Raw genomic sequence first — 13,324 nt, 5'->3', positions numbered from 1 at the left:
TCTCCCCCTATGACCGAGACCTCACTACGTTAGTGTTTTTTAAACCGGCTTAGTTTGCTCAAAGGTCTAGCAATGTGTTTTAAGATAACATTATTCCAGCTTTAACAAAAAGACAAGCGTTGTTGCTTAGAGCCCACATTTATTTGACCCTTGAGCATGGTGGTAGTCGAAGCTGCTTTTTCAATCAAAATCACTCCCATATTGTTAGAAATCCTTTATTAATTTACATGAATATATTTTTGTTTTACAGATTGAAGAGTATTCCGATATCTTCTCATTTATTGCACGTAATGTTGGGGCCAAATGGCTTGATTAACGTATTATAACAAGCATCGAGTCAGCTAGTATCTTATTATCTTCCATATTTATTTATAATGTACTGATAATAAAACTGATATATTGCTCTAAAAACAATAAAAACTGCACCATCAAATCCTAGTTATCTATTTAATCTCTAATATAGACTGAAGTCATGCAGAACCTCTGTAAAGCGGCCACTCATTAAACAGACAGCCTCTATTTTGCGGCCGCTTGGCAATTCCTGCGCTTGGCCACTAATAGAGGTTCTCATACTGTACTTAATGTTTTATCATGTTTCATGCAAAGCACGTTTATGGAACACTTCCACATCGTAGCTCGTACTTTACACTGCAACACCATGACCATCATTTCTCTACAATGAGTTTTCATCGTGTAACTCCAAAACTTGCGAGACAGAAGACTGATTATGATAGCAGGAAAGAGTATGTTAAAAATCTTGGATTTTGAAGAAAGTAACTTCAAAAATCACGAAGATATAAATTTTCAAAACTTGAAATTCTGCATGAAAACAGTCTTCTCTTGTGTCAAGCAAAGGTTTTCTTTAAAAAATCATACTTTTCAAAAATCATGACTGATGTTCATGACTGATCTTCGGGGTGCATTGGGTGACTAGTCTGGAGTTGAAAAATAAGAATGAAGGAGAAGGTAAGACCTAAAAAGGCGCTATGTGATGCCTTTCCAGACAACAGATCCCCCCCCCCCCCCTGAAATCATTCCGAATAATATCCACTGTCGTACTTAATGTACACTGCGTTCACCAAGTTCATGAGATGAATTCCTCATTCTAAAACTATCGTGAAACCAGACATTAGCCGTTTGATACGTCTTCTGTTATCTTGAACGGTTGCTGATCTTATGAACAATGTACCTTTAGTGACAACCACAAGCTTTAACAACCATGCTGTTGTACTTTTTCAACACAACGTTATTACTGTCATCAAAGAACAATACAGATATAGGAGACAACTTGGTCGGTGCACAGCAGGGTTTGGGTACTGTCTTGGGATTCATCAGATGGACAAGCGTTTGTACGATAGCGTGGTTTGTTGCATTCATATTGGAGTTCAAAGGAAAAGAGCACTCTCCGTGACAGTAGAATGCGGAGTAACCTTCAGGCGCGATCACCCAATCTTGCCAGCGAAGTTTACGAAAACTGACATGCAGAAGACGAAGTTGACATAATTTACTTCCGCCTTGCTGATAGTTCCCCCCTCCCCCGCCTAATTGAGAGTCGAGAGAACGCGGTACTCTTGCAGCTCGGTGCTGACGTACCTCTTCTGGGTAAAATCGCTTGAAATATTCGCCATTGCCATCTTGGCGAAAAAATGAAACCAGAAACGGTCGTTTTTCTTGAGGCCCATGAAATCCAACAAAACCAGCCCGATATGGACTGACCTCTTCGTCATACAGATTGACGATTGACAACTCGAGACCATAATTTTTGGATGGATTTTCGGACCAAACTTTGCCAGCTTTTGTGATATCAAACGCCTGCCATCCACTCTCCCAATTTCGTAATACTCTAGTCTGCAGTAGATCTAATACCTGGGCTGGGTAAATGATTTGGTACAAGCGAACCACATACGTGGAGTTTCGCCACGACTGTTTGTCTGCTGGCATGATTTCCTTGTACAGACGGAACTCTGTTGCTGTAACTTTTTCACCTTGAGGAGATTCGACTTTGAATTTGAAGATTGCATGATGGTGGGAGATTTTGGGTCGCTTTCCTTTCACTGCAGAACATAAGCAAAATAATTTCATATCAACATCATGGCCAGTGTATTCAGTGCATAAAATAATAAGAATACGTTGTATTTTATTTTGAAGCCGGTTGACTGATGTAACGTATAGGTATAGTGCGCAGACAAAAGTGCGCAGACAATCTTCTCTGGACATACTTTTATTTCATTCCCACGCATCTTTTCGCGTCCGCAAACAAACCATATTCCTGACAAATAAGCGTTTCTGGAAGTTCGTCTTACAGACGTAAGACTAAATAAAAAGCGAAACCTTAAATTGCAATTAAGCCGCTCGTAGCAAGAGCTGCGACGTTCACAGACAATATTTCCCCCCGGAGGTTTCAGTCAGTGGAACAAGAAGGTTAAGCCGAGGGGAGCAAAGCTATATAATGATTCAAAACTTAGGGGCCGCTTTACCGAGATCTTGGCTTCGCCTATTTTCTTTGTAAAAATTCCTTTGCGTTTATATGGGTAAGCGGGCTGGCTCGCTTGCCGAGCTTCTCGGTTGAAAGGTACTGAGATCTCGTTAAGCGGGATGAAAATATTCTAGCCCAGTTACTGGGCTGAATGTTTTTCTACTACGTATGCACACGAGGCTGGATAATCGCTTGATTGATTTGCATCCCGGTAAGCGGGTTGAATTTTCCCATATAAACGCAATCAAAAATTCATCTCGGCAAAGCAGGCTAGCCCACTTACCGGGCTGGCTCGTCTCCATATCAACAAGCCCTAAGAAAAGTTACACAGGTAGTGACATCTATAACATTACATATGCATATTAATGGATTTGTGATGACCGGTTGAAGTAGGTGTCAAATTCACTGCTGTCAACTTGCCCAAGCGATGATTGCTTAACTGCAAAGGTTTTGTTTGTTTTTTGCTTTTTGTATCAAGCCCTGAACGCATTTTTTGTTCCTTGCTCGATATTTGTTTATTAAAAGGAGAGGTTGCGCGATTTTTTTTTTTTTCTTTCGTAGGTAAAATGCTTGCTTGAAATTTTTTGGGGATTTACGCAGACTATGGCCGTGTTTTCACTAGAAATGTTAACTTGCCTAAAATTCCTGGAGGTGTTTTAATCCGACAACCACCTTTCAACAATAACACTGTGATTGGCCCATTTATTTGGTAGGACAACTTAAACCATCTTGCTAGGTAGTTTAACTTTGCCTTATTTCCGGTGTTATATTTAAGCTAGTTTAAATTGTCCTAGTGAAAACACAGCCTATATCTAATAGCGCAGCGCAGCCGTGACGTCATAAAAACGAAGACAAAGACGAAATTCGGACAAACAAACTTACAAGTTTACTTTCAGCAGATAATTTTCACAGCCGATCGCAGTTGATCTTAGTTTACACGGGTTATTATTGTAACTTTAAGTAAAAATAATAAAATCGGTTCGTATAATCCTCGTAGCGGTTAAACAGAATACAATGTTTGTCCGAATCTTTAAGCTGTTTTTAGAATAAGCGCGCTGCGCTATTGTCCGTCCCTAAAAAAGCCTACTGCTGCATCCGGATGTTCATTGACTTTAGCTTTCATTAAACTCATCGAGGAGGAGCTGAATATTATATTCGCAAAGGTCAAGTCCTCCAAACTGCTGTAAGGTGGGTTATTTTTGTTTATTAGCCTTGATCGATACTGTACCTTCCCCTATCATCCCCTACCCCGTCTTTGTCATACCCCATTCCTATCGTAACAGCCATTTACTTATAAATATTTTTTGATAAATCAAAACTGAAATATAAGGAGCGGAAAGTCGAAGACTAAACACATTGATAACGACCTTCAGTTTTATCAGTGTAAACAACATGAACTTGGAAAAGGCGACCGGATTAATAGTAAACACGTGGGAATGTAATCATTAATTATAAGCACAACACGCAGGAAACTTGGGGTCGAAACTGCTATGAAACGAATTACAACTATTCGTTTATCTACCAAACCATATTCATGTCAAAATGATAAACCCCACGCTATTAGATTCCCGCTGAACTACAATACTTCAAGAAGCATCAAAAATTGAATTTAGTATTTTAGGATAACAATATTTATGAGCGAGTAATCGTAATATGTAATTGACAGTACAACATCAAAAGCACACAGGGCGCGTTTAAGTATAAAATACCTTGATTCAAGTAACTCATGATGGTATCTGCTCCTAATGCTCTCCAATCTGCTATAGTTCCATTACAACAGAATCCATCATGATAAGTCTGGTTCTGCGATAGACTGTTATAGAGTTTCATCATGTACAACGGAGCAGAGAATCGTCGGCCGTACAGACGAGTTACCATGTTCGGTCGTGGTCTACGAGGGAGCCCCATTAGATTCAATATCTCTTGTTTAAAAGTGGAAGACATGCCAACATCTTGCGAGGCGACATTTTTCTTTGGTTGTGTTCCTTGACAAAGTACAGCAATCAAAAGGCACAGAAGAAAAAAGATCGTCAAACGCATTTTTCTCAACAACATACTGTAACTCGTTTAGTATCTGTTCAATGCGAGACCCCTTGCATAGATCATACAATATTGGTATTCTTTACAAAACAATGAAAATGCCAATCAAGCTTTCTTCGCTATCGCCCCGAAGGTCATCTGCTCTCTTCCTGCCCAATCACCATCCGTCGTTGTTGTTTGTAGTTCGTCATCACAAATAATTCGACTCCTGCAGTGATATAATTAGCCATTGAATTAAAATTGTCCGTAAATTTCTTTCTTTGGAGCTTGTCAGCCGTTAAGTCACGTAAATACGGCAAAAATAACTCGAGAATATTTTTTTCGAAGTAAAAAACTACTTCTGGAACTTACAACCACTGTAGTCATCACTTCTCGCGAAGAAGTTACAAAACTAACTTGGCCCGACTCTGTATAGTAAAGGAAAAGGACAAGAGACTATACTCGGAAAGTCAAGTTTAGACCAAATATCGTTTGGTTTTAGCCAACACTTATCAATGTAATGTTTTATATTAAAAATGAAAAGAGTTTTTGAAAACCTCATGAAAGTGGGTCTTGGCGCGAATTTTGGCTGTCATTAGTCATTTCCTTTATTCAAGACACTGACCAGTTTCTGCTGAGGACCATCAAAGAGACCGCTTGCTTCTGAATTAGTCACCCGACTAAATCTATCTAACGATTTCATGACTTTTCAGCTTTGGACGTTTTATGGTAATATATGGTAAACAAGCTTAGGAAATCAATTCACTAATTTTTTTTTTTTTTTTTTTTTTTTTTTTGTGTGTGTGTAAGTAATCGTAAAATAAGACAGAAATGCAATTTCAAAAACTGAGCCAAGCTGCTACTTTTAATATTATCTCAGGCTGAAGTCTACAGCGACACGTGTTCATGATCACGTGGTAGACAAAGTAGTCAGGACTTCATGTTTGGAAGGAACCAACAAGCATGCCTTTACAATGTAGATGGAAATATTTACCAGTTTATTTTTTTTTTAATTTTTTTTCAAAACATAAATTCGTAACGGTTTTATGTGTTGCTTGTCAAAAAATTGTGAATTCGATTGCAATCTTCGATAAAACTCTATCTTGGCGGGACTTGACGTCTATTCGCATAATTATTACGTCAAGGGAAATAACATTTCCGGGGTTGCCTTCCTCTAAGTCGCTATTAAAGTGTTTTCGAGTGGAATATCAAATGTCGCTAATTTCCCGGGGGGGGGGGGGGGGGGGGTTGGAGAACTGTACGAGGACGTTCGCAGAATAGAATACGGTTTCTTTGTATTTTGGTGTTAGACAGGCGTACCATTTCCATGATGTTGATCAGGTCTTGATCGGATCATCTTATTGGATAGGTTCATTTCCAAGTCTCACCAGTTGCAGCCAAACGATTTTTAGGGCGCCGGTATCCAGTCTCGTGCCTAGAGCTCCTCGGTCTCATTCCTCGGGGTACGAGCCTGGCGCGTTGGTATCTTCCAACTGAAAGGGTATAATTCCTTTTGATGCTAGCAAGGGTTTATAACTAGGAATAAATTGCAGTGTTGTGTCTTAAATAGGGCATGTTAAGTTTTTAAATATATTTTTGTCTTAGGTAAGGTCAGCCCCTATCCTATCTCCCCCAGTACCCGACACCCCTCTCCCGGCCACCGGGTAATTTTCGCAGAACCGGCTTTCATTCATAAAATTTTACGCTTGGGGAAAAACCTTACCTGTCCATGCTTTCTTGTCATAAAACTGTACTACGAGCAAAGTCTCCCATTAATTCAGTCAATAGCGCAGCGCGCTGATTCTAAAAATAGCTTAAAGATTCAGACAAACATTGCATTCTGTTTAACCTCTACGAGGATTATACGAACCGATTTTATTATTTCTACTTAAAGTTACAATAATAACCCACGTAAACTAAGATCAACTGCGATCGGCTGAGAAAATTATCTGCTGAAAGTAAACTTGTAAGTTTGTTTGTCCGAATTTTGCCTTTGTCTTCGTTTTTATGACGTCACGGTTGCGGCGCGCTATTCAATGTTATTTTTACTGATCACAAATAAAGAAATGTAAATACAATAGATAGATATTCAAACATTTTGAGTAAAAAATAAATAAAAAAAGGATATAATAGATGATCGTGGACGACTCCCAAAGTAGCATGCGTATATACCTACGGATGGTCTATCGCAGATCCTGCGCCCTGATTGGCTGCGCTACTAGTAGCGAAAAGAGCCGGTTTTGAAAAACGAAACAACGCAATTTGTTTTAAATTTCAATTTTTTCGTATCCATTTACTAAAACACTTAGACCTCTCGTCTTCATTCGGCCTGCGGTACTAATCGTTAAATGCACCACTCATCACGCAAGTGTGCCTATCACACATGTGTGCTTATGTGCAGGCTTGTTTTCAATGTTCATTCCTTCCTAGCCGCCTGCAATCTTTATTATACGTGTCACTTGCCGTTGGGAGTGAATCTTTCAGTCAAGAAAACTTGTGATACCGTTGCAGTGACTGCAGTGCGTGACTAGTAGCGTTACTCAGAAAATCTGTAGACATTTCCCTTTATGTCAATCCACCAACAGAGAACTTTATCTTAGAATAGTCAGGTACATCACTTGTTGTTTCGTATCCAAGCTCTGCAAGGACTGGGGCCAGTTTATCAACAGATCGCTTTACCGTCGAGGGCAGAACATATGTCCAGTTGTAAAGAGAACTGTAGTAGATAGGCTGCTTCACTTGACCACTAGATTTTTCAAGCCTGTCAATAAAAAAAAACTTCAGTGTATGAGTGTTGGGCGTGTGGATGATTACAAGCCTGGACCACTGATCGACTGGAATTAACACAGTTATCAAACTAGCGTGCTCTATATGTTGCACAACCCACGTGGATAAATCGTAAATTTGTGAAGAAAAATGAACTGTGGCCTAATATCGGACCAAGTAGACATTTCCTGTATATTAGCTTTAGTGTCTCAAGCGAATTCAGGACTATTGCAATTTATGTAAGATTTTGTTTTGCGAGAAAAGTGGAAAACCGGGCGGAGAACTGGACAAAAACCCTCAAAGCCCAAGCTATAGAGAACCAACAAAGGTAACTCTACTGACATATAACGACGGGGAAAGAGAGTTGAGTAAATAAAACAGGTACCTGGAGACGACAGGTCCCATTGGCTTTCCTATCAGTTGTTCATGATGGAGTACTTGATCATTCCATTCAACACCCACAAACTGCATTACTCTCTTCATAGTCTGGGCTGGAAACAGCACAAGATGTTCATAATGTACCAAAATACACTGTCGAGGAATCAAAGAATAACACTGCTTTGTCATACTTGTCATGGTATCACTCCACGTTCTTAACAGGTGCTCATAGCTATAGTTATGGATTCCACGTATGACAATATTCCTGGACAACAATGAGTGAACAACAGCGCGTCCATCACGAACCATCAGTACAAATCTAGAATTCGGGAAAAGTTTTGCAAGATAAGTCATGTTTCTTAGCGTCAAGGGGTCTTTGTTGCATAAGCGAGCTGCTGATTTACCGTGTCGTTTAATAATTTGTAAAATAAATGAAGCAACTGCTGAGTCTAAAACGTCTTCTGTCACTCCAGCAGCATCTAGTCGAGCCTTTTCTCGCCTCTTGTAGTGACCAACATGAAGTAATAGCTTTGGAATAACATGAGTTTCTTGACCACATCTTATCTGAGGATGACTGTCGAGCAATACTCTCATTAACGTCGTCCCACTCCTGGGAAATCCTCCTACAAATATGATTGATAATAATCTATCATCTGAACGTCCTGAACTGAAAAAAATTGACTGCAACTTTAGGATTCCTATTGCGAAAATAAAACCCAACAAAACTGTGGATATTAAAGCTCGATTCCTTACAAACATTGCCTGCGGTAACGAGGATTTTAAGACCCGCGCGCTGATTTTGAAGCGGGTTCGGCTCTTGTTGGGCTTCCTGTGTACTGATTCCCAGTCCTGTACGAGCACATAGTTGAAGGTTCTTCAACTGGAAGCAAGTTTAAACCAATATTATTCATTAAATATCCAATATTTGGCGACGACTTCTTTGGTTTTAGGTCTTGGATAAGTCAAATGACATCATGGCTTCCTTTATTCATCGTATTTTACCGAAGAAAGGTTCGGATTTGGCAGCATTCGTATTCATGTTTGTGATGTTGTGGGTGATCGCTTTGTTTGAGCTCTTCGTTGTTCTGCCTGAGTTCCACGAGCCTTTCTCGCCATGGTATCTGATCCACGTCGTCTGCGGCTTATTTCTATTCTTAAATGTGTTCTCTAATCTTTATCAAGTAATCATGACGGATATAACCGGTGCTAACTTAGCTTTACCATCAGTACTAAAGCCAGGCTGGACGTACTGTCCTTATTGCCAAATGAACGCCCCACCAAGAGCTCACCATTGCCATGCTTGTAACGTTTGTGTGTTGAGAAGAGATCATCACTGTATCTTCGCTGGTAAATGTGTTGGCCATTCCAACTACCGTTATTATCTGTTCTTAGCCCTGTACTTGTGGCTGGGTGCTTTATACGCGAATATTTTCCACTGGCAATACGTTACTTCTGTTATTGGCACATTTGGCTGGGCCACCATGTTCACTATGTTTATGCCAATGTTATCGTGGATGGTTGGACATACTACAGTCTTTCAGACATTCGTAACCTTTATGGCTGGAATTTCTTTGTTTGCCTTCGTCATGTTCTCCTTTCTTCTTTTCTTCCAAGTCAACATTATTTCACGTGGTCAAACCTCGTATGAGCGGAAGAAGAAAAAGCGTCTCTACGACAAAGGTGTGGTAGATAATTTTGTGGAGATTTTGGGGAAAAAATGGTACATTTCCTGGCTGTGGCCTACTGTGCCGTCTACACTTCCTGGGGATGGTACTAACTATACTCAACTAACTGAGTCCATGAAAGATATGTAAGTAGATGTCAAATAATCTAAAAAAAATGGAAACTTCAAACTTTTCATGAAGCCTCCTCAAGAACTAGGAACAAAAAGTATCAAGAACGTTGTAATGTGCTTAGTTTGCTTCAAGGTTTAGAAAAATTCAATTTAGAAAAATTTATATTTAAAACGAAGAGCTAGGTAGTCACAAGTGCACCAACATGGAGCACTGTAGCTTGCTTGAATAAAATAAATAAATGAAATTGCATTCAACAGTGGCATTTCCACAGCATCCACTGAATTCCATTTTGAATTTAGAAGTCGATCTTTGTGGAGTGAGAAATACCAGAGAACCAACAAACATCCCTATTCACATAGGAAAACAATTCAAGGAATCAAACCCAGGTTGCCTTGGTGAGAGGTGATCACTATGAACATCACACATGCATCTTGTAATAGTCCCCTTCACAGTTCCCTGTGCCATCTTGAAAGGTAACCGTGCCATTGCATCAAAGCGACATGAACAGTGAGCTTGCAATGATAGAGACATGTGAATAATTGTCCAAGATGTTAAAAAAAGGTCTTTATCATTGCAAGCTCACCGTTCGTGTCACTTCGATGCAAAGGCACGGCTACGTTTCAAGATGGCGCAGGGAACTGTGAAGGGGACTATTAGTTGTCATATTTAACAATTAGGTCAGCAGCAAAAGGCTTATTGTTTTCTTATAAACCTACTAATCTGTCAAATACGTTGATGCAAACAATTTTGAACATACACCTGTATGTAGTAAATAGTCACATTGTTTTGGTTTCAAAATTGCCTCGGCACGTACTTTTCACGACTTCGTAGTGGTCTATCACTAATAGATCATTAAAAGCTCAGCCAAACATAGTGCAGGATTTGTGATAGACCCTTAGTAGGTTTACACTTATTTCAATAAAGTTAGTCACCAAAAACCTAGAAAGCTGAGATCACTGAGCATCATGGGAAACTTTTCATATCAAAAAAGCATATATATACAAAGCTTTTTTAATACAAACTGCAGCTCGATGATGCTCAGAAGAGGTGAGACTGTAACCGGTAAAGGATTCGCAAGTCCATGAACAGTTATCAGGCGGTTGAACGTGTAAAATGAATCTACTCATAATCCTTGTCGGCCTCAGCTTTAAAGCTTTTCAGGTGACTAACTTCATTGAAATAAGTGTATACATAAATGTTAAAATGCTAGGGCACCAAGGAGTGTACTCGGGTGGGTAACATGACGGGAGGGGGGGGGGGGTCCGACGCAGCTTCATATTTGAACCCCCCCAAAAAACACTCAAACCTGAAATTATACACCCAAAAAAAAAAATACATGACATCCAAATTTCTGACCTAAAAAAATACAAGACTTAAATACTTCAAAACTGATTTATTGAATTCATTTTGAGGGACTCACTCACGCCTTGCTGGAAAAAAATTTTCTGATACAAAAACTCGGAGATATGACGACCCAAAAAAATACGCATTTCATTTCGAGACCTAAAAAAATATGTGGCTGGTCCCTTGACGCAAAAAAATACCGGGAACAAAAATGGTCAACCCAAAAAAATGTGTTGGACCTCCCCGTCATGTTACCCACCCGAGTACACCCCCTGGGGCTAGGGCAAGGGTTTGCATTGAAATTCAAGATTGAGGGCCGCAATGGAAATCCGGTCACTTGCATTTTAACTGGTTTAAAAAACAACCAAACCCTATTTTTAATGTTTGATGGAGGGTTTGAATTTCGATTAAAAACCAGTCCAAGGTTTTGAATTCAGCCCTGCTCTCCCCTGTTAGTATCAATGCTGAATTCAAAACCCAGGACAGGTTTGCTATCGAAATTCAAACCCGACATCAAACAATAGAAAGAGGGAGTGGTTGATTTTTGATTTTTTTTTTGATTATGGACAGTATCTCTGGTAACTGTTACGATAAAACATGTGTCTTTATAAGTTAGAAAGAGGGATAAAAAGAAACAAAAACAGTTCTTATGCTCTGTAGTTTAGGGTTTCTGTAATTCAAATATGTAGAACTTCTATCTTAATATTTTTTCAATCCATACCTATCTTCTTTAAGAATTACATTCAAATAATTATAAATTAGAATAATATCAACAAAGTTAAAGAGTATTAGGAAGAAATAATAATTTCTTGGGATCCGTAAGAATCAAAAAATTTGAAGAAAAAAGAACAGAATGTGATTAATCATCCCTCATTTTACTGCACAAATCAAATACAATTCTCTTTAATTAGAAATTTTGTTAATGTAGCTTAGAAAAACCTGTTTTGTTTTATTTAAAAAAAAAGTATTTTCAAATGCTTTTTCATTAGTTCTTTGCAAAGTAGGCTGTGTGCATGCATAGCTCATTTCAAACAGCACAGTTCTTGACAACTAGAGTGCATATAGGAAGGCAGGCATCCCAGACCTCCTATATTTCCTATAATTTGTATAGGATCCTATAAAGAGCCTATATTTAAAGAAAACCTCCTATATTTCCTATAAATAGGACGACTGCTGATTGATACATCTATATTTTACACAGTTTAGCATATGACGAAGGAAATAAAATGGCCCTCTTTTTTTTTGGTTCTGTTTTTTTTATGGCTTTTTAGTTCTGCAAATCATTGCCTATGCACCCTCCCAATCCCTGGTTACGCCACCGAAAAGCTATCTTAGCTCCTATAAAGTGCATATATTTTTGGGAAAAAATCCTATATTTTCCTATATTTAGAACTTGCACAGCCTATATTTCCTATCAAATTTGTCTAAAAAGTGGCTGGGATGCCTGGGAAGGGGATTTTTAATAAATAGAAAACGTATGTTTCCTGTATGCAACAAGATGTTGATATGCGGGATGTCTAGGAAGTAGCCGCCATGTTGGTTAACTACATGTATACAAAGCATTTCCCATTAGCTTCTCTTGTTACATCAACCAACATTGAAGCTGTTTCATTGTTATTTATATCTCAAGGGATATTGAGTTATGCATTTCAACTGATCAAGTAATAAACCATTACTGTGTGGATACTTGAACCATGAACAATTCAAGGTTATTTTAACATTTTTTGAACCATCCAATCAGAAGCCAGGTTCTTACCTAGGTTCCAACATTGTTTTTGTGCCATTTCAGAGCCTCTTGTCTTGTATTTGCTGTCAAATTTCATTTTATAATGGCTACTTCCTCAATGAAGGATTTTTTCCCTGTAAATCATTAAAAGTTTGCACTTTGTGCCACAGTTTTGCATACCACCAGGTCCCAATACCTGATCTAGGAGTTCACAAGTTCACACAGAGTGAGCTAAAAATACATACATACATACATACAAACTTTATTGAGGCTCCCTTTGACAGGGCTATTCAGCCACAATGTAACAGAAATAAAGTATAGAATAATTTACAATCCATTAAAACCATATGCATATAATATAATTATCACAACTATATACGAAAACTTAATTATTCGAAATCTATAAGGATAATCTATAAAAACTACAAATACTAATCTAATCTTTTTTAAATATCCTTTTAAAAAGGCCACATTTAAAACTATTAATATTTATACTATTTCTTAGATCAGTAGTAAGTGCATTCCATTGGCTGACTCCCCGATAATAAAAACAGCGTTGTTCCGTTGACAACCTGCACCCAGGAATGTCCATGCTACTTGATCCTCTAGTATTTCTCCCATGAACTGTGGAACGTTTTTTTAAATATTTACATAAGTACTCCGGGCCATACCATTTATACATTTAAAACTTAATAGTAGGTCATTAAATAAAATCTTTTTGGATACATTTAACCATTCAATAACCATTTAACCACATCTAAAGATTTTCTGTCATTTGTTGTGATTGGATGGTGCCTAAAAGTGTTTGATTCCTATTTT

At 38.5% G+C, this 13,324-nt stretch overlaps 4 protein-coding genes across 4 annotated transcripts in view; 2 read left to right on the top strand and 2 right to left on the bottom strand.

Annotated features, from left to right (window-relative positions):
• Positions 1 to 433, top strand: part of LOC116291014 (prolyl endopeptidase) — a 42,692-nt gene extending 42,259 nt beyond the window's left edge. The window contains exon 21 of the mRNA XM_089035085.1: positions 251 to 433. Within this exon, the coding sequence (XP_088891211.1) occupies positions 251 to 316 (66 nt within the window). The 3' untranslated portion in view covers positions 317 to 433. The remainder of the gene's footprint in view (positions 1 to 250) is intronic.
• LOC116307151 (bone morphogenetic protein 7) lies at positions 202 to 4,596 on the bottom strand. The gene is made up of 2 exons (XM_031717303.2): positions 4,186 to 4,596; positions 202 to 2,054 (listed from the first exon to the last, which is right to left on the bottom strand). The coding sequence occupies exons 1-2, from the start codon at positions 4,529 to 4,531 to the stop codon at positions 1,192 to 1,194; spliced, it is 1,209 nt and encodes a 402-aa protein (XP_031573163.2). The 5' UTR covers positions 4,532 to 4,596; the 3' UTR covers positions 202 to 1,191.
• A 1,747-nt stretch (positions 4,597 to 6,343) lies between these two features.
• Positions 6,344 to 8,479, bottom strand: LOC116307155 (protein-tyrosine sulfotransferase 2-like). The gene is made up of 2 exons (XM_031717306.2): positions 7,647 to 8,479; positions 6,344 to 7,256 (listed from the first exon to the last, which is right to left on the bottom strand). The coding sequence occupies exons 1-2, from the start codon at positions 8,396 to 8,398 to the stop codon at positions 7,061 to 7,063; spliced, it is 948 nt and encodes a 315-aa protein (XP_031573166.2). The 5' UTR covers positions 8,399 to 8,479; the 3' UTR covers positions 6,344 to 7,060.
• On the top strand, positions 8,438 to 12,024 carry LOC116307156 (putative palmitoyltransferase ZDHHC24). Its single transcript, XM_031717307.2, has one exon. The coding sequence runs from the start codon at positions 8,614 to 8,616 to the stop codon at positions 9,451 to 9,453; it is 840 nt and encodes a 279-aa protein (XP_031573167.1). The 5' UTR covers positions 8,438 to 8,613; the 3' UTR covers positions 9,454 to 12,024.
• Positions 12,025 to 13,324: the final 1,300 nt, after the last annotated feature.

The sequence above is a fragment of the Actinia tenebrosa genome, unplaced genomic scaffold (genome assembly GCF_029948245.1).
Source record: "Actinia tenebrosa isolate PJP-AT-01 unplaced genomic scaffold, QUT_ActTen_1.0 PGA_scaffold3__52_contigs__length_22856419, whole genome shotgun sequence".
NCBI classification, from domain to species: domain Eukaryota; kingdom Metazoa; phylum Cnidaria; class Anthozoa; order Actiniaria; family Actiniidae; genus Actinia; species Actinia tenebrosa.
Note: the sequence above shows the minus strand (reverse complement) of the source record. Positions and strands in the feature narration are given on the sequence as shown.